Source organism: Nothobranchius furzeri, chromosome 18 (genome assembly GCF_043380555.1).
Source record: "Nothobranchius furzeri strain GRZ-AD chromosome 18, NfurGRZ-RIMD1, whole genome shotgun sequence".
Classification (NCBI taxonomy): domain Eukaryota; kingdom Metazoa; phylum Chordata; class Actinopteri; order Cyprinodontiformes; family Nothobranchiidae; genus Nothobranchius; species Nothobranchius furzeri.
Window position 1 is genome coordinate 37,379,687 of NC_091758.1, and position 21,360 is coordinate 37,401,046.

The window sequence follows — 21,360 nt, forward strand, 5'->3', positions numbered from 1 at the left end:
CATCATTTTCACACATGGATACAAAAATTGATTAGTTAGAGAATAATACACATAACTACAGAAAGTGACATTTGAATAAATACTTTGACATCTTAATTTTTATCTTGATTAATTTTCAACATTACATGATTAGGTTCACACAAATATCTGGTTAACTTGTATATTGATTATTAATAAGTGAATTAATTACATAATCAAGAAACATATTACGCAGTTATATTAGCTTAAAATCAGACAGTTATACTCAAACTGAAAACCATTTAGAAGAAAATAAGAACTATTAAAGATTTACATTTTTAAAAGGGTTGTATTAGAATTTGTTGAACAGTTGTTAGCAGAACAACCAGGAAAATAGAAGCTGGAGTTTTTCCAAGCTCTAGTACTCCACTTGTGGTTGAGCCTGGAAATGAAGCACACATGATATAATTACAACAAATTTTATATTTCTGTTTTCTGTTTCTGTACCTGATCCAATGATATTTCAATATTCTTCCAGTTATGAAAAATCATTCAAATCCTCTCTAAATAATGATATTATTTTCACTGTAAGTAAAGGGTACTAACCTTGCAATGCTGTACTTGCAGTAGTCAGGGTTGTGTGTCCTGTAAATAAAATTAAGATACGTTAGAGTCATGCAGATTTATATACATTTTTGTGGTTTTAAAAAACTGTAGCAATGTTTTCCTACATATTTATAATATTGATAGTTTTGAAAGGCTATATGAACCATAGACAATAAAAGATAGAGGTGAAGGTTTATGCATTTAACAAGACATCTAATAAATGACATTGAGGGATGCTGTAAAACTGAATCTCCACATCTAGACAACAATTATCTCTTCTGTCTTATGAACAGCAGCGGGGATGTTTATGTGCTTGCTCAATATTTCTGTGTGATACATGCAGCTATGAATCCAACTGCCGTCAATCATTGCCGTAATATGCATGGTGTCAGACGTACAAAAGGGTCTATTTTTCACCATCTAATTGACTCAGTATAACTGTTCATGCACCTTTCATGGCAACACCATCTGGACTCCCAAAATAACCCTTTGCTCACTCATTGTTCCTCAAAACAGACGAACACTCTGTCTCAAGGTCTGATGCAAGAACCTGGCTACTGCATTCCTCACTACCTACTTGAAGCTCCTACAGGACTTAACAGTTATAAGTTACAATAATCATATGTGTTGAATGAACAAGATGTTTAAATCAAATGTTTGAATAGCCTGTGCTTAAATCAATTAATTTAAAATAAATATTGTTCTTACAATGATCCATTTATTTCACAAATCAGTATGTGTTTGATTCAACAAGTTAATCAAACATTTGATTTAAACATCTTGTTCATTCAATTCATTTGATTAACTTGTTAAATCAAACACATACTGATTTGTGAAATAAATGGAACTCTGTAAGAACAATATTCATTTGAACCCTTTGATACATAATGGTCACTACTGTGGACAGGTACTCAAAATTGTTATTTATCTATTTTTTTATTTATTGCTATTAAGCACAGCTGTTGAAGAGTTTATTGCATTTGAGCCCTTCCATTTGTTCTTCAGTAAGTCAAGCCAACATATTTCATGTTCATAATGCACGCTGTCAACTCAGGTGGACATGTAATAAATAGTTTGTAAATTATTAAATGTTACAAAAAATATTTGTCGAAATTTGTTTCATTCACACCTAAAGATGAATGAAAAAAATTGTTAAAAAAAATCATGGTTGAAGATTTCATTATTCATGCATCAAAGGGTTAAATTAATTTATTTAAGCATAGATTATTCAAACATTTGATTTAAACATATTCATTCAACACATATGCTTATTGTAACTTATAACTGTTAAGTCCTAGGAGCTTCCAAGTAGGTAAGGAATGCAGCAGCCAGGTTCCTGCATCAGACCTTGGGACAGAGTGTTTATGTCTGCTTTGAGGAACAATAAGTGAGCAAAGGGTTGTTTTGGGAGTCCAGAGGGTGTTGCCATGAAAGGTTATGTTGTGTCAATTAAATGGTGAAAAATAGACCATTTTGAACGTGACACAAAGAACATGTGTCTTCGTTTTTCTCTCCTCTTGACGATGCTGTAAGTGTGGCGCGTCTCATGGCAATAATGCCCTTTTTGCGCATTTAGAGAGAATGCATCTGTGGCGGTGCAATGGGATAAGAAGACGGGGCAGCAGGAGTGTGCGCAACAGCGGGTGAAGCGCATCAATAATCAGACGTCCTCCTCTACATATACAGGCGGCAGACACAGAGGAGGCATGTTTTTTAACATGAGTTCAGTTGGACCTGAAGATCGAGGAGCATCCAAGAGACTGAATAAACTGTTAGGAGAGATGGTCAGATGTAGCTGTGATGGCTACTGGGGTTTCCTGACAGAGCACCATATGTCATTTATGCGCATGCACGTATATGTGCATTCTTTTAAACCTCTGCTACGTTCGGGGGAGCTGTTTGATCAGCATACATATGGCAAAGTCATTGTTAAGTCATAAGATCGAACAGACTGCAGTGACATCCAGCATCACCTCTTTTGGAGAACTTCATTCATTAGATTTCTTTGACAGCAGACAGGAATGACATGCCCATAGTGGTAACAGGTTTGTTCATGTCCAAATACCGATGGATGGTGACAGGCAACTGCGTCATCAGCAAGAGAAAACCTCTCTGATAGAGGAAATCAGCCTCTTAATATCTGCAGCACTTTGTTGATAATCAGCTCACTAACTGAGGCCTGCTACTATCAGAAGAGTTTTTCAAAACCTCGCCCACCATCTCTGCATGGCCAATATAGAAACTTTCATTTATCTAACGCATCTCAAGCAAAATCACGAGGCATTTCACAAGGACAAAAATATAATATAATAAAATTATATTAAAAATAATATTAAAAATAATAGTAATGAATTAAAACAATCAAAAACTTATTAAAAATGGGAACCGAAAAAATTGTGATAACAAAAACACGACAGCCATTTAACAATGTCAAATTCCCATCGGGTGTTGTAGCACAAATTATGTGACTCAGCTGTTTTTCCACCGAAATATTTATTTAAGGGGTAAAATGTGGATGAGGAATGTGTGGATGACTGAGACCTTCGGTGTTGAGGTTCTCCCATTCTACCACTAGATGTTGTTCCTACGCATGTTCTGAAGTTTTCTTATATTTAGGAACATTTTCACGCACAGGTACAAAAGGATGAATACCACACAATGCATACATTTGTTCCTAGGCATGATATACGCACAGATCTGTTTGAAAGTACGGCTGATAAATGAGGCCCTTGGCTGAATTATCAATCCTGACCATTCAGTTCAGAGACGGAAGTTATTTTACACAGTGTCTCAATCCCAAAACAAAGTGGAAAGGAATTAAATTCAGCAAACGAGACATCTTAGAATTCATCTATTAGCCCGTCAATAATGCATCATTAGCACTGCAGAGAGAATATCATGTTTTTTTTCAGTGAAAATTGATTTCGTTAATTCAGAAAAACACATTTTTGAATAACATTCTTGTACAGATTATATCATTAATTTGGAAAAACAGAGTTTTTTATTTTTTTTGTGGCTGAATGCAATATGCTTCAATACTCAAACTTTTTTTTTATTTTTATTTTTTTTTACAAAGAAATTAGTTTTAATCCAGTGTGTTCCAGCAGTACTTCACTGCCTTAAATAAGAAACTATAAAGTGTAGGGCAAATATGCATCTTACCCATTGTTTCTGTTGCAGTGCCATTTGTAGTGTTCTGAATCGCTGGCCCAGAGCTTGCTGTGCTGGTCTGAATCGCTGGCCCAGAGCTGGCTGTGCTGTTCTGAATCACCGGCCCAGAGCTGGCTGTGCTGGTCTGAATCGCTGGCCCAGAGCTGGCTGTGCTGTTCTGAATCACCGGCCCAGAGCTTGCTGTGCTGGTCTGAATCACCGGCCCAGAGCTGGCTGTGCTGTTCTGAATCGCTGGCCCAGAGCTGGCTGTGCTGTTCTGAGTCGCTGGCAAAGGGATAGTTGTAGTATTTTGGATTGCCATCACTTCACTGGTTGCAGTGTTGATCGTGGTGGATGCTAGAGGGACTTGATCAATCCTGGTGGTGACGAGGCCTATACCCAGCGTGTTGAGGTCTGATTGGGTTTGCATATTCACCCAGGTCTGAATCACAGTGTCATTTTCAAACAACTTCAGATCCGGAAGCTGGTTACCCATGAGGCCTCTGACGTTGGTAACAGTCAAATTCTGTGCATTTAAAATTGAACAGTGAGTTAAAATTTAGGGTGTGTGTGTGAATAATTTGGAAGTTTTACATGGATGTAATTGAGACAAAAAATATTTATATAGATGTAAATTGGCTCAGTTAAGGAATATTTGGAAACAATCCTGCTAATTTCAATCCAAAATACTATGGCTGATGAAAACTCAAGTTTCAAGTTATTATGTTATTTTTTTAATCACCAAACTGATTTCATAGATAATTATAAATTTTCAGTTTTTAGTTAGTTTTACATATACTTACAGCTATAACATTTATATCCAGACTTCTGAAAATGGCAACATCTGTGCTGATGTTCTGTTCTGATAACGCAACAATGTCCATCAGAGGTGCTCCACCTACCAACATGATAGAAAAGGTAAATAATAGAAAAGTCTATAAATAAATAGCTACAAATAAAAAAAACTGCATATTCTTACCTAAGTAGCTCTTAATTAGGTTGTAAAAGATAGTTGAACTGGAATGATATAAACCAAAGGAGGAGTTGCTGATCCCATATAGGATTCTCTTCTGCTCAGCGGAACATGATGCCACGTTCAGAGGTAGGGCATTCCTGCCAAAGGAAAAAACAACATGCCATTCAATGTATGGTCTACATTTTAGGACATCATTGGTTCCTAGGTGGCAGACATCACACCATGAAAAAACAGGTTTCATTCAAAAATTCAGACACCTGATTAAATAGGATTAGACAAAATGATCTCAGGAAAATGTTTGTTAGACCAAAAGTTTTCAGTAAAAAATTTGTCGAACTAAATGGTATCAGGAAAAAGTCAGACCCTTTAGTCCGACAAACCTTTTCCTGAGACCTTTGAGCTTGACAGACATTTTCCCGAGATCTTATTTTCTGACAAATCTTTTTCTGACCTTTTAGTCTGAAGGAATTTTTCCTTAGACATTTTAAATAGTAAATGGTCTCTATTTGTATAGTGCCTTCTTAGGATTCTACAGCCCCTCAAGGCGCTTCACAACACAATCAGTCATTCACACATTCACATGCTAGTGGGGATGAGCAACGATGGAGCCACAGGTGCCCTGGGGAACATTGAAAGGAGGCAAGGCCTACCGAACGCTGGCGCCACCAGTCTCTCCGATTACGATCAGCAGACAACGCGGGTTAAGTGTCTTGCCCAAGGACACAATAGCAGCATTCTCTGGTCAGAGCCAGGATCGAACTTGCAACCTTCCAATTACATACAACCCGCTCTATAATATACTATCATTTTCCTGAAACTTAGTTTGACTGAGGTTTCCTAAGATCTTTTTTGTTACAAACTTTTTCCTGAGACCTTTTAGTCTGATGCTTCTGATGTTTTTTTCCTCTATCATCTCATGTCTGACACACGAGACTGTCCTAAAATGTACACCTTATCAGTGTCTCCTTAATACACAGTGGCAATAAGTACATGTTGTCATACTGGATCTGACCTGAGACTGTCTGGTGTGATGGTGCTTAGTGTGTTGGGGTCCAGTGAACACACGTTAGATCCAATACTGTTCAGCACAATGGTGTTGAGGGAGTTTCCAGATGTATTCAGGTACTTGGTGATTATTTCTTTGCTCTAAATGACATGACGAAAACACATTATGTAACCAGGTTATAGTCATAATTATGAATAACTCAGAGCTTTTCTAGTTTTTATTCTGAAACATTCACCTGAGCTGTTGTCCATGTTCCATCTTCAGTTTTCATAAGAGCTGCCAACGTGTCAATTTTAGTGATGTTCCAGTTAGATATGTCAGAAAGTGTTGCTACACGAGACACTGAACCAAGTAGTTGGACATCCTGATCAGAGATTCCAGATGGGTAAGCCTGGAAGTAAAGAACATAATTGGGAACATATAAAAAGTTTTGACATGTTACTGAAAAACAAAGTATAGGTAAGAGAGGTCAATAAATAAGGACCTTATCTACATTTATCCATTGCCACATATCCCCTCCTTACCTGGCTGAGTTTATTCAGAATAATCTTCTGGAAGTCATTGTCATCCACTTTCGAGCAGATGGTAAAGAGGTTTTCTTTCAGAACAGGAATGTCCAGGCAGTAGTCAAACTGAGTCACAATGTAGCCAAATGGAAAGGCGGGGTCACTGACAGTCACCTGGGTGATGTTGCCTGTTGTGCAGCCTAATGAAAATGAAAGAATGAGAATTTTTCATTTTATGACTTCAGTTATACATGAAAACCAAAGGCAGTGTATTGTATTTCGCAATTATAAAGGATATTAGTTCTAGTGTGAGTGACTGGTTTTAAAATATACCTGCTCCTCGTTTTGCTACAGGGGGAGTAACCTGGTTGAACAAATTCTTGAGCTTTGTCTTCGGAGTATGCCTTTTTCTTAGACTTGGCAGAAAACGTTGCAGAAAACTCCTTTTTGTTGTCTGAAAAAGGAACATAAGATTTTAACACTATAATGATTTTTTGGTTGATGAAGAGAGAAGATATAAAAACATACATGTCTGAATGTTCCCCAAATGTTTCTTGTTAGATACATAGGAAGATTCCCGAGGTTATCCAGTGTTTGTTGAGTCCAGGTAGCCACAGGTCTAAAAATACAACACGAAATAATTAATAAAACTGGCCTGGTGCTTTGATAAAAAAAAAACTTAAATTGCAATGATTTAAAATATCAGGTTCCTGTACCCGTATTGTGTTTTTCCAGAGAGCAACAGAGTCTCCATGGCAGCTACTTGGCTGGCAGAGAGGTCTGTGCAGGCTTTGAGGTTTTCCAGAATCAACGGATCAGAGTTCTGGATGTAAGAGCTGTCCAGAGTGCAGACCATGTTCCCCAAAATGGCCACGTTTTCTCTGCTCAAGTTAAACCCGTTTATACCCTAAAGTGGTGAAAATACAATTTGTTAAATGTTTCTGATAAATGGTAATATAAGTAGCGACACACATTTATAACATTGGATCATTTTATCTATTGTTGTAAATAAACGACAATTACTATGTGTGAATGCATCTGCATGGTCTCCGTTTCCCTGCACGTCTGAACTGAATTGACTCATTCTTATTTTACAAACTAAAACAAAATTTTAGACATTCCACTTTAGTCTTAGAAAACAAATGGTCCAGACTCTTGCACTCACAGGGTACTGGACTCCTACGCATCCATAAAGTCAAACAGAAAAAATTGGGTGGGTGTGCTTTTGCATTCATGCTTCGTTTCTATTGAACTATCAACCTAAGGTCATCAGACTTCTGTGCTTGGGTGACAATTTTAAAGCTAAATTGAAAACCTAATTTTTTAAACATAAAACCTTTTAATGGCGAAATGGTTATGAATAGTTTTAATATGTCTTTTTTGTGCACCTCGCTCAACTGTTCTCTAATGTACTTTGTTTTAATGTTTTTATTTTACTTTCTCTCCTGCTGACTGTGTGTAAAACACTTTGAAGGTGCTTTATATATATTTTATTACCATTATTTTAAAATGTGTCACATTGACTCTTCATCCTACTGGCACTCACCAAGCAGGTCTTAGCTTCACTGAACAGCTGCTGCGCCTTGTTCAAAATGTTGGAGGCCACAGAAAAATCTGCAGCACCCAGTGCAGAAAAGTAGGACCTGCAATGGCTTTTCTGCACGTCCTGGGACCTGTTTTAAATTCATTAGAAAAAGTGTTGGAAAATACTTTTGTTTTGTTTTTTCAGCAATAATCTGCACGATGGTTGGAAAAGAACTTACTTGAAGTATAGAAGCATGTCTGTAGGATAATCTGTGAAGTTCTGCGAGAGGTCTCCTTGGAGCAGGTTGTACATGCAGGTCAGCTGCAGGTAGTAAAGTAAGAACACACAATGTTATACAAGTAAATAATTATTGTCAATACACTATGTAAATAAACAAATTTCAGGCAAATTCATAACTTGTAACTGTTCTGTTGAATGTCTTTGTATTTATAATTTAGTCATCTTTATTTGCACCTTTAGAAAAATAGTTAATAATGATGAGGTAAGCTTTTCTTTTTTTTATGTATTTTAAACCTAATGCATTTTCAGTTATTTCAGTTATTTCGGTTATTTCAGTTATTTCAACAAATTATACATAAACACGTTACTTTTTTTTCAGTAATTTCAGGAAGAAACTTTCACTGTTTTCTGCTTTTTAAGTTTATCGGCTTTTAGTGAACTCTTTGGGAAATGAATTTAGTATCTTAGCGGTTTCATTTTTTAAACATTTCAAACTTTGTTCTCTTTAAAAGTTAACTGCTCCTCCTCCCTTCTCCCTTAACACTTAGAGCTTTCTTTCATCTTCATCCCTCTCTTTTGGCTTTTCCCTTTGGGGTAGCTACAGCGAATCATCTGTCTGTGTGCATGGTATGATTGAACTTTTGATATTTTTGCTTCTCATCCAAGATGGAAGAATGCAATGCTTTTATTTAGAACAGACACTATGGTTTCTAAATCATGGTTTCTGCTTTAACTACAAGTTATCACATCAATTCAGCTACATCTGACGACTCATCTTAAGCTAGCCTGTTCTGCAGTTTTTAGCAAATGTGTCCTGCGCTCGGCATTAGGGCTGACCGACCTATCGTTTTTGGACAAAAATTGCGATTTCAAACAACACAATCACATGATCATCATAGCTGCAATTATTTTGAAATGCTACTAGGTCCAGGATTTATTTTGACAACTTTGTTAGACATCCAGAGTTGTTTCCTGTATTACAGCGGTGCAAATCAGGTGGTGGGTTGGGTGGGGGTACTGGAGCTGAGCCCAATCACTCAGCTAAGAGATTTTACATTTACATTTTATTTTTTCTTATACAACTCTACAACAGCCAATAGTAATGGCTGTGGCTATCTGTCACTGCCGTGAGTGCAGTCAAAGCGCAACTTCTCTTCTTTTAAATTTTTTTTGAATTTTTCTGATGCCACACAGAAATTAAAACAAGCATGTTAAACATGTCAGAGTTCGGGGTTGGAGCTGTGTTTTAGTGAGAAGATGGCTCAAATGGCTCAGAAAAAAATGTTCAGGCAGCCTGCCTTTGTAAAAGTGCAGGAAAAACTCTGTATGCATCGTTGTATCATTAGAGTAAAACAAAAAGAACATGGTTTTTATAAAGCACCTCTCTAGATAAAAATCACAAGTTGAATAGATAATGGGTGAAAAAAAAAGAATAGCTTTAAATGTTTTTTTAGGTAAGATTATAATTTATTATTAATGTCGTGATATGAACTGAAATCATAATTTCTTCTAGATAAGCAAAATTCAATCTTTACCTGAACTTTTTCAGCCCTACCCCAGTTAACGTATTTCTGCTAAGTCATGCAGTTCTTCTTAGTTAGATTATTAGGTTTTACCTGTGCTTCTTTCAGTTCTACTTTGGCCCTGGCAGTCCTTGGTCTACAAGCATGTATCAGCTTCTTAATTTGATTTCGTGGTAATGTCTTTACTGTTGTACATGTGAAGCCTTGGAGCACAGATGGAGAAAGCCTGTATGGAATGAGAAGGAGGGTAAAATAATTCTTAACAAATATGTGCAAAAACAAATGAATAAATGTACAATGTTTACTCACTGCTCAGTGTCAAAGTTTGTCTCAGCCACGGTTCCAAAAAACATGACAGCCTGAAGAACAAGAAATAAACATGTAAATAAAAAGAATAGAACTCAGAAGAAACATATTTAGGGCCAAACACTAATGCAAAAGATATTAAAATAATGCTCCTTGAGCAGGCTAATCCCCACTATTATGAACACTATCTTGCTTTTTGCTGGCTTTAACTTTAATAGTGTGAAAGGATATATTTTTTGTCTCAAGCCAGGCCCTTAAATCCTTTGAATTATTCAGCCTCGTTGGGGAGTATGAATAAGTGGCTACTTTAGAGCTGACAGTAAACAGAGCTTCCAAAAAGAAGTTGTGAACATAAACATCTAATACTTGACACCTTAATGTGTATATAATGTGTAGAGCTACAATATTGATGGGAAAAAACGGGTTTTGTTGATCAAACTTATGAAAATTTTACAAGGTCAAACCTTAGATTTTGCAACATTACTGTATTTTTAGCTGGCCAAATGGTGTCAATCACAGATCTAAGTGTGTTAACAGTATTACACATTATGCACCATTATTATTGAGTTTAGAAACATATCCACCTCGACTTAGGATATTTCATTATTGAACTGTTTTCCGCACAGAAATGTAATTCCAGTACTGACCTGATCTGTTGTCCACATCTTCTTGTTTATCACAGTTATGTTTGCACTGGCATCAGAAAATACCAGCATTGATGGTGGGATCTGTACCGCTAAAGCATCAGGGACATTCTGCACCACGTCAGCTGGTTTGGTGTCCACAGAAATTATCTGGAAGAAGAAACATTTCCTTGTTTGTCTATGTAGAAAGTGCAGGATAACTATTAAGTAATAACATTATAAAAGGTGTGGATCACAGAAAAAATGTTTTAAAATTATTATTTCTGATTATAATAAGTCACTGAGTTTTTCACACAGGCCGAACATGAAAATAGTCTCCTACACCGATCTCCTGCATTAGCTTCTGATATAAAATCAACGGTAAAACTCCAGGATTATTAAATCCTGACAGATCTGCATCACAATGTCACTTAACACACATGAACTCACCCATCTTGACTCATAACGGGGAAGGCTGTTGTTGGTATTTCAAGTTTAGGAAACAGCAGAGAACATCTCAGCTAGTACAAGCTATTTTGATAAATTCAACCTTAAGGAAACTTTAATCTGCCTTTTGAGTTAGATGTTTTCTTCTTGTTTGCTTGTTTCTTCTCAGAGACACAACTGATATCCATCCATCTATCCATTTTCCTCCGCTTAACCGGAGTCGGGTCGCTGGGGCAGTAGCCTAAGTCGAGAGACCAGACTTCCCTCTCTCCAGGCACTTGGGCCAGCTCCTCCAGGGCAATCCCAAGGCTTTCCCAAGGCTTTCCCTGGCCAGAACCCGTTGCCCCACACATACGCGGAGGGAGGCAACCTCTCACCGGGGTAAACCCCAATATATCGACCAGGGCGATTTCCAGGGGTGACTGTCTGATCCGCTTCAGAAGAAGTACCTTTCGACAGACGGTGTTTTCGTATCACGCCTCAAAAACATGGAATACAATTCCAGCAGCGATCCGTGAACGTAATACTGTGAATTCTTTTAGCAAAGAACTTAAATTGTGGATATTAGATACTCAAATCTATTCACACAATCAATCATAAATAGAATACATAACAGTAAATTCAAGGACAAGGTAAAGAGTGTTTTTCCACTGAGGTAGGGACTATTATATTGTCTTGCTGCTAAATAGTGAATGATTAGATTTTATATGTATATATGGAAAATGTTTTACTTGTGCAGCTACTTAGGTAAACGGAAGCAGTTAATTTTACAAATTAGGGTGTATTATGAAATTTTTTATCTTTTTTTGTATGTGTTTAATTTTAGGATCACAACATTGTTTTGTATTTGTTTTCCTGATTGTTTGTATTCACACATGTGTAGCAGCTATCAACCTGCTGAGAGACTAAAGATGGAAATTAGCCTTTGCTATAATCTTGCATGTTTACATATGTATAATTATATATATATATATATATATATATATATATATATATATATATATATATATATATATATATATATGTCGTCTAAGGAGCTTTGAAAAAAAAAGCGTCTGGACTTCTTTGAGTTGCTTGAAGACGTTTCACCTCTCATCCAAGAGGCTTCTTCAGTTCTAAGGTCAGATGGTGGAGAGTCCCGGATTCAAACCCAGTGGGAGTTTCCCCCCGAAGTGGGAACAAAAGACCCCCTGATGATCTTGTACATAAACACATGAGCCAAGGTATGAGGGTGGGTGTGGGTCCTATTCAGCCAGAGTTTCGGGTGAGCTCATTGTGAAGCCTGGCCCCACCCTATCATGTGAATTCCTGAGGTCAGATGGCCCAGGATATGCGTGGGCGTTGAGGCATCTGGGAAGGGATCTCAAAACTGGATTATAGATGGCAGACAGTTGGTGTCGTAAACCACCGCCTCTGTTCAAAGATGGTTGCTCACAGTGGACATAAATGGCTTTCTTTACTCCTCTTTCAAACCATCTGTCCTCTCTGTCCAAAATGTGAACGTTGGCATCCTCGAAAGAGTGACCTTTGTCCTTTAGATGCAAATGAACTGCTGAGTCCTGTCCCATGGAGGTGGCTCTTCTATGTTGTGCTATGCGCTTGTGAAGTGGCTGTTTGGTTTCCCCAATGTAGAGGTCTGGGCATTCCTCGCTGCACTGTACAGCATACATCACATTGTTCAGTTTGTGTTTAGGAGTTTTGTCTTTCGGGTGAACCAGTTTCTGTCTGAGTGTGTTGCTGGGTCTGAAGTACACTGGTATGTTGTGTTTGGAGAAAACCCTCCCTAGTTTCTCTGATACACCGGCTACATAGGGGATGACAAGGTTGTTGCGTCTGTCTTTCTTTTCCTCCCTCGCTGGTGTCTGGTCTTCTTTTCTGTGCATCTTTGCTGACTTTATAAACGCCCAATTAGGATAGCCACATGTTTTAAGTGATTCCTTTATATGTGTGTGTTCCTTCTTTTTCCCTTCCGGCTTAGAGGGAACATGTTGTGCCCGGTGGTGTAGGGTCTTGATTACTTCAAGTTTGTGTTCCAGAGGGTGATGTGAGTTGAAGAGGAGGTACTGGTCTGTGTGTGTGGGCTTCCGGTACACTTCAATGTTGAGGTTGCCATTTTCTTCAAAGTGCACAGCGCAATCTAGGAAAGGCAAGCAGTTGTCCTTTATGTTTAACTAGTTTGCAGAGCCATGTGTTGAGGTGAGTCCGACTGTATCTAGTCTCAACCTCACACACCAACTCAGGCTCCTTCCCCACCAGAGAGGTGACATTCCATGTGCCAATAGCCAGCTTCTGTAGCCGAGGATCAGACCGCCAAGGTCCCCGCCCTCGACTAACACCCGTCACACACTGCACCTGCCCCTTTGGCCCCTCCCACGAGTGGTGAGCCCATGGTAAGGGGGACCCACGTTTCCTCTTCGGGCTGTGCTCAGCCGGGCTTCATGGGTGAAAACCCGGCCACCAGGCGTTCTCCAACGTGCCCCACCTCCAGGTCTGGCTCCAGAGGGGGGGGCCCCAGTAACCCACGTCCGGGCGAGGGAACATAGTTATATTATTCATCATAAAAGGTCTTTGGGCTGCTCTTTGTCTGATCCCTCACCATGTTATTGTCTCATTTTCATGTCTGTGCCTGACATGCCAATACAAGATGTGAAGAAGTGGATTTATATCAAAGATTTAAACAACATAAAAAATTTATTTAGAATTTTTTACAAAACAAGTGGGGATCAAAACGCTTTTATACAGAGTAAATTACATCTTTAACTTGCTTTCAGGAAAGCTGTTTGTACTTCATTTAAAAAATATATAAAATATATTAATGTTCAAATTTTTTATTAAAATTAATTAATGTCTGTCAAGTTCTTGTGTGGTACACAATCCCCACTTGACAGGGATCATCTAGCTGGAGAAATATGCGCAGGATTCCACTCAGGACTTCATGGCTTCACTTTTCATTTTCCATTTTTTCATTTCCATTTCATATTATTCAAGACGGAAATAGGAGATGGCAAAGCACGAAGCAAGGCAAAGCCTACGAGCAGGTGAAAAACCTAAACAAAAACAGTGTAATTGTGTAAATTATTATTATCCCTATATAAACTACAATTCATAAAATAGGTAAATGCGTGATACTCACTTAAATTCATCACTTCAGCTATTTATGTTTGAATTTTACATCACAACATTAAATAATTAGCAGATCTGAAATAGCTTATTAACAATCAAACACCAAGTTGATTTCTAAACACCCAACCCAAACATTTATTATGCGCACCGGAGTCCACAGTGCCAGCTCCGACCTGCGCTTATCAACCTTCAGCTGATCGGCATCGCACACATGCGTTACAAATTGGCGTCTTACCGGCTGCCTCTCCAGACTTCAGATGAAGCTCGTTAGCACCGCCTTGGAGGATCACCACCTTGGTGCTTCCTCTAGGAACGTTCACAACAAGTTTTCTTTCCTGACATGTCCTACATAAAATATTTCAGGAAATGCGCGATGATGTACTGAGACGTGGAGCGACACGCGCACTGACCTTAATTAGTTCCAGCTGTTTCATAACCACCTACCCCGTGTTTCTTTTATTTATTTTTTCCATTATTTTTCAACTTTTTTTTTTTATTGTAGTTTTTTATTTCGATCGAAATACAACTCTGTATGATCAAGACTTTGACCGCACAATGTCAAATTTGTGATGGTGGACTAACTTTGTACCTTTTCAACAAAGATCTCTTGGAGAACTGCTGGAGCTTGTAGCATGTTGGAAAGAAAAGTAGGGTTCTTTGAGGCGCTGAGAAGTTCAGAAGATGGGATTTTCTCTAGCAGTCTTGAAGATACTCCAACAACAAGACTGCCGAGAGACTCCAGGGATGCTGAATTGTTAACCTGTCAAATGGACATTCATTAAAAAATTGTTTCAGGCTGATTTTTATATAAAATTTGTAGAAAATTAAAAACAGTTATTTCTTCGCCCAGCAAGCATAAACTATTTCAAATGGTTATCATGGTCCACAGCTTCTACCTGGTAGCCTGAGGAAGTTATGCTTTGAATAATGATGTTGGCCTGATCCTGGCCCCAGGTTGTCACTGAACCCAAAGTGGACAACGAGGAAATCAGCACCGCTGGAGGTACTGAAGTGATCTGAGTGTTGCTCAGGCCTGAAGCAGCTCCCCCTAAGGTAACAATCGTTTGGGCTGTGATGTTCTTGATGTTGGATGCCAAAGCAGCAGATGCCTATAAAGTACAATTTAAAAACATTGTGAAAACCGCTGATTATGGCATAACAATCACTTTTATTAATGAGGAGATTGCATGGATTGTTGTGGATGCTTCAGCCTCAGGAGAGCACCACTTCCCAAGTTAATGAAGTCAACCACTGAGTAGGGGGCCCTCCTTCATAAAATCTTTGCATAAAATCCTTACTAGAAATCTACTTGAGCTCTTCAAATAAAGCCTACTCATGCAAAAGAACTTTGAAATCTTTAAAACTCTGTTTACACACAGCACATTCAATTTCAGTTTTTTAGATCACACTTTTCTAGAAAAGTGCTCAGGTGATTGTGGATCAAATCTTGCCTCCTACACACCCACTATCTGCATAAATAACCAATGCAAAGCACCGCTCTGTATATTCAAAAGCCAGCTGAGTGGTGGCATTTCATGGGTAACTATGAGAACAAAGGTCTAGAAAACACAATTTCACCGAAAATTAAATCAAAGTGGTTGTGGGTAAGATCACTGGCATTGCAACTGTAAGGTCAGAGGGGGCACACTTCATAAATGAGGTCCTAGAACTTTTATACTTAGTGGAAGTTAAGTGTAGGAACTCTTTTAGTTGACACCTGAGGGTCCTCGATTCCATAGCAAAATCTGCTCCTCATGTCCACGATGGCCACGGTGTTAGCTTCGTTTAGAGACAAATACACTGAACTTGGGATGGCAGTTGAGCACAACAAAACACCCAAAAGCCTAGATGGAGAGAGACACATTCAACTCTATGCACACAGATATTTTTAACAGAAGAAGTGTCTTGTTTTTCTATCCAGTGCTGGGTACTTACTTGAACAGGCTGAAGCTTGGGTTGACTGTGAACAGCTGAGTGATGTAGTAATTTCTTATATCTACAGCAATTGTCGAGTTGTTGAAAAGCTCCAGATTAGCTTGGTCTTCCCAAAACACCTCAGCCTTTATACACAAGTGCATAGTAAAAGAAGAGGTAAGCACCAACACGTTTAACCATGTTAAGGGTCGTGGTTTTGTGAAAATAACTGATAAAACCAAGAGCATAATAAGGTAAGAGTTAAATTGTGTCAATGTACCTTGCACGTTGCTTAACAGAGTATTTGAAATGAATTTATAACCAGTCTCTTTGAAGCCTTGTAACAAACAATTGAACATCATTGGCTACAAGGATACTCTATATCATTGATTAGACTTAATCTTTTTATTTTATTTTATTGATTTCTGCTGCCCCTTGTGTCAGCTCTTGGAAGGATTATGGTTTGAGGGATGTCTGAACAGCTTTGCAAATAGATTTGAAACTGGGAAGTGACTTGTTAACTTGTGTCCTGTGTTGGAGTATAAACTTTCAAAAGTGTTATATTAAAGATGATGTGAACACAAACCTGGGATGTGGAGATAAAGCTGGTGAGGTCATTCAGAGTGATAAATTTCACAAAGCTTCCAATATAGTTGAAAAACCAGGAGGTAGAGTTGAGTTCTGGGTCGCTGGGATTGTAGCATCTGGCTCCAGAGCCTATGGAGAAAGAAATGGCTAGCATCATAAGTAAGAGGGTTTCTTCTTTTATAGTTTATAGCCATAATCATGTCTGATGACAACATAATTTGTCACACATCTATCCAACATTGCACTAATAATAATAAAAACATATATATATATCATACCAGTGCTCAAGTAGCTCCTTATGGTGTTGTACACATCCTCCGGTCCAAATTCTGTACTGTTGTATGTGAAATTGTTTCCCATATAAAACACCCTATTGAAAGAAAAAGATCATGTAAACTGAGTTACCTTCAGTCCTTCTGTTTAATTTGATCACTCTGTGAAGAGAAATACTCACAGTTTTTGGAAGGCCTGACATGAGGCGCTCTGCACTTCGATGGGGCTGATGAGGTTCCTTGTGAGGAATCTCAGGTAGTTCTTCAACAGTACATCAAACCACAAATTCACCTCAGATGTCACGTTGCTACTCAGAGCCATTTTCCAAACACAGGGGAGGATCACCTTCTTCATCTCATCAGGAACAACTTCCTATAGGGGGTCATAGAAATGCAACATGTTTAAGGACATGGTAAACATATACAATCAGATTTGAAAAAGAATTTTTTTTATGTAGCACCTCAAGATAAAAATCACCAGGCACTTCACAAGAACAAAAAATATAAAAAAAAAGATTAAATAAAAAATATATCTAAATAAAAAATGGGGGAAAGGATAAATGTAGATTCAAATGTGAAGGAAAAAAAAGAACAACAAAGATAAACATGGGATCCCGAGAAAGACAGATTGGGTAGAAACAGCAGCATGAAGAGAACGTAGTGAGAAAGAATCAACTTAAACTTAAGTGTAGCCAATTTTAACATGTACAATTAAAAAAAACATTTCATTATAATTTGGGTTGAGTTACATACACGTATGAAGATTGAGGTGCTGTTATAGTTGTCAAGGATTACACAGACATCTGAATTGTTATTTATCACACCAGGCTGAATGAGGAACTGAAGTAGTTCTGAGGGGTTGATGGTGCTTAAGAGCTGAGGAGGGAAAAAACATGTTCACATAGAAGCAGGGTCTCAGCTAAAATCTGTCAACTTTGACAGAATTTGTATCCCTCTAAGTTTAAGTGTGGGCACTTGCTCCATCTTTTTTCTTTTCACCTCTGACTGGCGTGTCGGTGGTAGAAGAGATATGAATGTTGTCACATCGAGAAAGCCAAAGCTGAGGAAACTGTCTTTCAGGAAGGCATAAAAGCTACCACCGTTGTAACATTTCAGTGGAGGTGGACCTGTTATACAAGATAAAATGCATTACTTGTAATACAAAAATCAAGTTAAACAAAAAACTATTACCCATTTCTAATTATTTATATGGCATTAATAAAACGTATGAATTTATTATTTGTATTTGTGATGTCATAGAAAACAGCTTTTACACCAACCTTGGAGTGCAAGGACAATATTGTTGAAGATCTCTGTTTGGGTATCATTGCTTAGTGTCAGCTTAACTGTGCCCAGCAGTGCATACCTTAAAAACATTTTAGTCAGTGTATAAATACTTTGATCATATTTTATCTAAAATCTTGTTTCCAAACTGAAAAAAAAAAACCATTCACAGCGAAAATCTAAATGTATAAACTCTTACATTTGTTGGTTGCTGTTGCAGCTCCTGTTTGCTCCGATCATGACAAAGGGTTTCACCAAACTTGGAGAAAGATTGACCAGTAATGGCTTCAGCCAAAGCCTCAGCCACAGCTGGAATGCTTCTTCGCTGACGGCTGGGGAGGAGAGACCAGCTCTGTCCAAAATTTCCTGGAGGAAGGCAGATTTTACCTCCTGTGTGTAGTTCGAAGACTGGGCCTGTGCAGAAATGTTATCAGCATGAAAAATAAGGAAGGCTTTAGAATGATAAGAAATATTAATTATTCAATTTTCAAGTATTTTTCGTTGTAGAAAAAATAGAAAAAATAATCCGTTTTCTAAATCTAAACTGAAGTTATAAATTATTTTTCTACTTATTGAAATATAATCACAGCAGGCCCAGAGCCTGTAAAAGTACAGTGTAGATAGTAAAGATAAACATTTTTCATGAAATAGACTAATGGTCTGTATTTTCCTTTTCAAATAATTTGATTGGAGCATTTTGTCCTTCAGCATCTTTTTAATTTTGGCAAATGTTTAGTTCAGTCAAATGTATTTTCATCATTCACTATCCTCATTCTAATATATTTTCTACTCTAATGCAGTCAATATTTATTTACACCATTGCTAAGTGATAAAATTCTGGCTTGAAATGACTGGAACTAAATTTGCATTCTTCTTTAACTTATTGTAGAAATTCAAGCGGCAAAAGAGACAACTTGCTAAATCTATCTTTTTTTAAACAGTCTTGTTTGTCTTGGATTGCCATTTGTTGAGTAGACTTAATGCATTTACTCTGAATAAAGTCCGAAATGTTTTATGAGTTTTACAAACAGTCCAATTAGACAAAAAAAAAATCAAGTATTAGCTTTAAATGCCTCTTTGTTATAGCCTAGAAATCTAGACTTACTATAGTAGTAAACCGATTTTGCACTGCAGGTTGCTCTAGCCACACTCCATTGAAGCCTCAGCAGGTCTACCACTGGCCCAAACATTTTAGTGTCTAGCCAATCACAACACTGTACATTTAGGCAGGCTCAACGCTGGCGAAGCGACAATAAAAATGGCACCTGCTCCGGAACGGAGCTCGTTTGAAACGGCTTTAGCATCAACTGGACAATTTAGACTTGAGCTTTTCTGTGACACATGATCAGATAGTGGCATTTAAGTCCATTATTTAGAAAAAAAATGTATTTGCTTCTTTTTCAATGATGTAGACTCGTTAACTGTGTGCAGAGATGGTTTACAGAAGGAAATAATCTTTCATTTTCCGAGTTTATTGATGAATATGCCAACTTTTTACCAACTCTTCATCACAGGTAAACAAACTGCCACTTCTAAGGCATGATTAGAGGTTCATCAAAGAGAAAAAAATGGATACTGCTATTCCGTTTACCTCGATGGCTGGTGAGACTTTGTCAAAGAAAGCACCAAAGTAAGAAGCGTTGATGTAAGTCATGATTTTTGTCACATCTTGTGTCCCGTTCAGCTGAGAGGGGATAGTTGCAAGTTCTCTAAGCTGATTGAATGTGAGAAGATCTGCAACATCCACCTAGAAAATATGAGCCATAAGAGAACAACTGAAACTGTGAAGTTTAACTTTATGCAGCAGACTTTACTCTTTAACTTAAATAAACTTCAAACCCCAATGTAGTATTAGAAATATAACCTGTAAAATATTATTTTGTGTAACTAATTCTAACATTTGTTCTAAAACACTTCATAGATATAAAAGAAATCAGTGATAAACAAAAATAAAATAAAACTATGAAAACCATTATTCATATTTATTACATGTAAATCACAAAGTTTTTTTTGGTTAATGTTAAAATAATCTGTTTTCATGAGATAAAGAACTGACAAGTGTTAATAGTGTTAGATCTTTAGAATAACCCCTTTAGACAAAACCCTTCACTCTTAAATATTTTTTTTGGTGAAGTATCGTATTTTAACCCTCCCACTATCCTAATGGGTGTCACCCTGCGAGGAAAGTTGACCATTGAGCAGGATTGATGGTTTATCCCTTGGGTCCACGTGGCAGGGGTGAGGAGTGAGCATCACCTCACCCCTGCCACGTGGACCTCAAGGGATAAACCATCAATCCTGCTCAATGGTCAACTTTCCTCGTGGGGTCACCCATTAGGACAGTGGGAGGGTTATAAAATTTGTAATTTTTTCTTCCTGTTAACTCTAAAAATATGTTTACGTCATATCTTGATTGAATCATGACTTAATATCTCATCAGTATTTCTGACTTGTCTCCTTAATTCAGAGCATTTAAAAGATTATCTGGTCACCAATGCATGATATCAAGAAGCAAAATATTATCCAATGGTTCAAGTGAGTTGCTTTATTGACTTCATCCATTTTCTTCCGTTTATCCGGAGTCGGGTCGTGGGGCAGCAGACTTAAGTCGAAAGGCCCAGACTTCCCTCCCCCAGCCACTTGGGCCAGCTCTTCCGAGGTAATCTCAAGGCGTTCCCTGGTCAGGTGAGAGATATAGTCCCTCCAACATGTCCTGGGTCTCCCTTTAGGTCTCCTCCCGGTTGGACGTGCATCCTGACCAGATGCCTGAGCCACCTTAACTGGCTCCTTTCGATGTGGAGGAGCAGCGGACCTACTCTGAGCTTCTCACAGATGACCAAGCTTCTCACCCTATCTCTAAGGGAGAGCCCAGCCACCCTGCGGACAAAACTCATTTCAGCCACATGTATCCGCGATCTTGTTCTTTCAGTCACTCGTGACCATAGGTAAGGGTAGGAACGCAGATTGACTGGTAAATCGAGAGATTCACCTTCTGGCTCAGCTTTCTCTTCACCACAACAAACCAGTACAACACCCGCATCACAGCAGATGCAGCACCAATCCGTCTATCAATCTCAAGCTCCAGCTTTCTCTCACTCATGAACAAGACCCAGAGATACTTCAAATCCTCCACTTGAGGCAGGGCCTCGTCCCTGACCCGGAGAAGGCATTCTACCCTTTTCCGAATCAAGATCATGGTCTTAGAATTAGAGGAGCTGATTCTCATTCCAGCTGCTTCACACTCGGCTGCGAACCGCTCCAGCGGAAGCTGAATATCACACTCTGATGAAGCCAACAGGACCACATCATCTGC

General features: G+C 38.2%; 1 protein-coding gene across 1 annotated transcript in view; it reads right to left on the reverse strand.

Annotated features, from left to right (window-relative positions):
• The window catches only part of LOC139063872 (uncharacterized), a 25,358-nt gene continuing 3,998 nt past the window's right edge, over nucleotides 1-21,360 (reverse strand). Inside the window, exons 16-43 of the mRNA XM_070546792.1 lie at nucleotides 19,639-19,794; nucleotides 18,247-18,461; nucleotides 18,044-18,129; nucleotides 17,763-17,890; nucleotides 17,517-17,639; nucleotides 16,946-17,136; nucleotides 16,770-16,861; nucleotides 16,490-16,620; nucleotides 15,925-16,049; nucleotides 15,707-15,833; nucleotides 14,886-15,098; nucleotides 14,579-14,749; nucleotides 10,444-10,590; nucleotides 9,800-9,849; nucleotides 9,584-9,716; nucleotides 7,966-8,048; nucleotides 7,749-7,875; nucleotides 6,919-7,109; nucleotides 6,731-6,821; nucleotides 6,536-6,656; nucleotides 6,221-6,402; nucleotides 5,932-6,087; nucleotides 5,703-5,836; nucleotides 4,694-4,827; nucleotides 4,518-4,612; nucleotides 3,727-4,240; nucleotides 565-603; nucleotides 1-400 (exon numbers count right to left, since the gene is read on the reverse strand). Coding sequence (XP_070402893.1) covers nucleotides 297-400; nucleotides 565-603; nucleotides 3,727-4,240; nucleotides 4,518-4,612; nucleotides 4,694-4,827; nucleotides 5,703-5,836; nucleotides 5,932-6,087; nucleotides 6,221-6,402; nucleotides 6,536-6,656; nucleotides 6,731-6,821; nucleotides 6,919-7,109; nucleotides 7,749-7,875; nucleotides 7,966-8,048; nucleotides 9,584-9,716; nucleotides 9,800-9,849; nucleotides 10,444-10,590; nucleotides 14,579-14,749; nucleotides 14,886-15,098; nucleotides 15,707-15,833; nucleotides 15,925-16,049; nucleotides 16,490-16,620; nucleotides 16,770-16,861; nucleotides 16,946-17,136; nucleotides 17,517-17,639; nucleotides 17,763-17,890; nucleotides 18,044-18,129; nucleotides 18,247-18,461; nucleotides 19,639-19,794 — 4,059 coding nt within the window. The 3' untranslated portion in view covers nucleotides 1-296. The remainder of the gene's footprint in view (nucleotides 401-564; nucleotides 604-3,726; nucleotides 4,241-4,517; nucleotides 4,613-4,693; nucleotides 4,828-5,702; nucleotides 5,837-5,931; nucleotides 6,088-6,220; nucleotides 6,403-6,535; nucleotides 6,657-6,730; nucleotides 6,822-6,918; nucleotides 7,110-7,748; nucleotides 7,876-7,965; nucleotides 8,049-9,583; nucleotides 9,717-9,799; nucleotides 9,850-10,443; nucleotides 10,591-14,578; nucleotides 14,750-14,885; nucleotides 15,099-15,706; nucleotides 15,834-15,924; nucleotides 16,050-16,489; nucleotides 16,621-16,769; nucleotides 16,862-16,945; nucleotides 17,137-17,516; nucleotides 17,640-17,762; nucleotides 17,891-18,043; nucleotides 18,130-18,246; nucleotides 18,462-19,638; nucleotides 19,795-21,360) is intronic.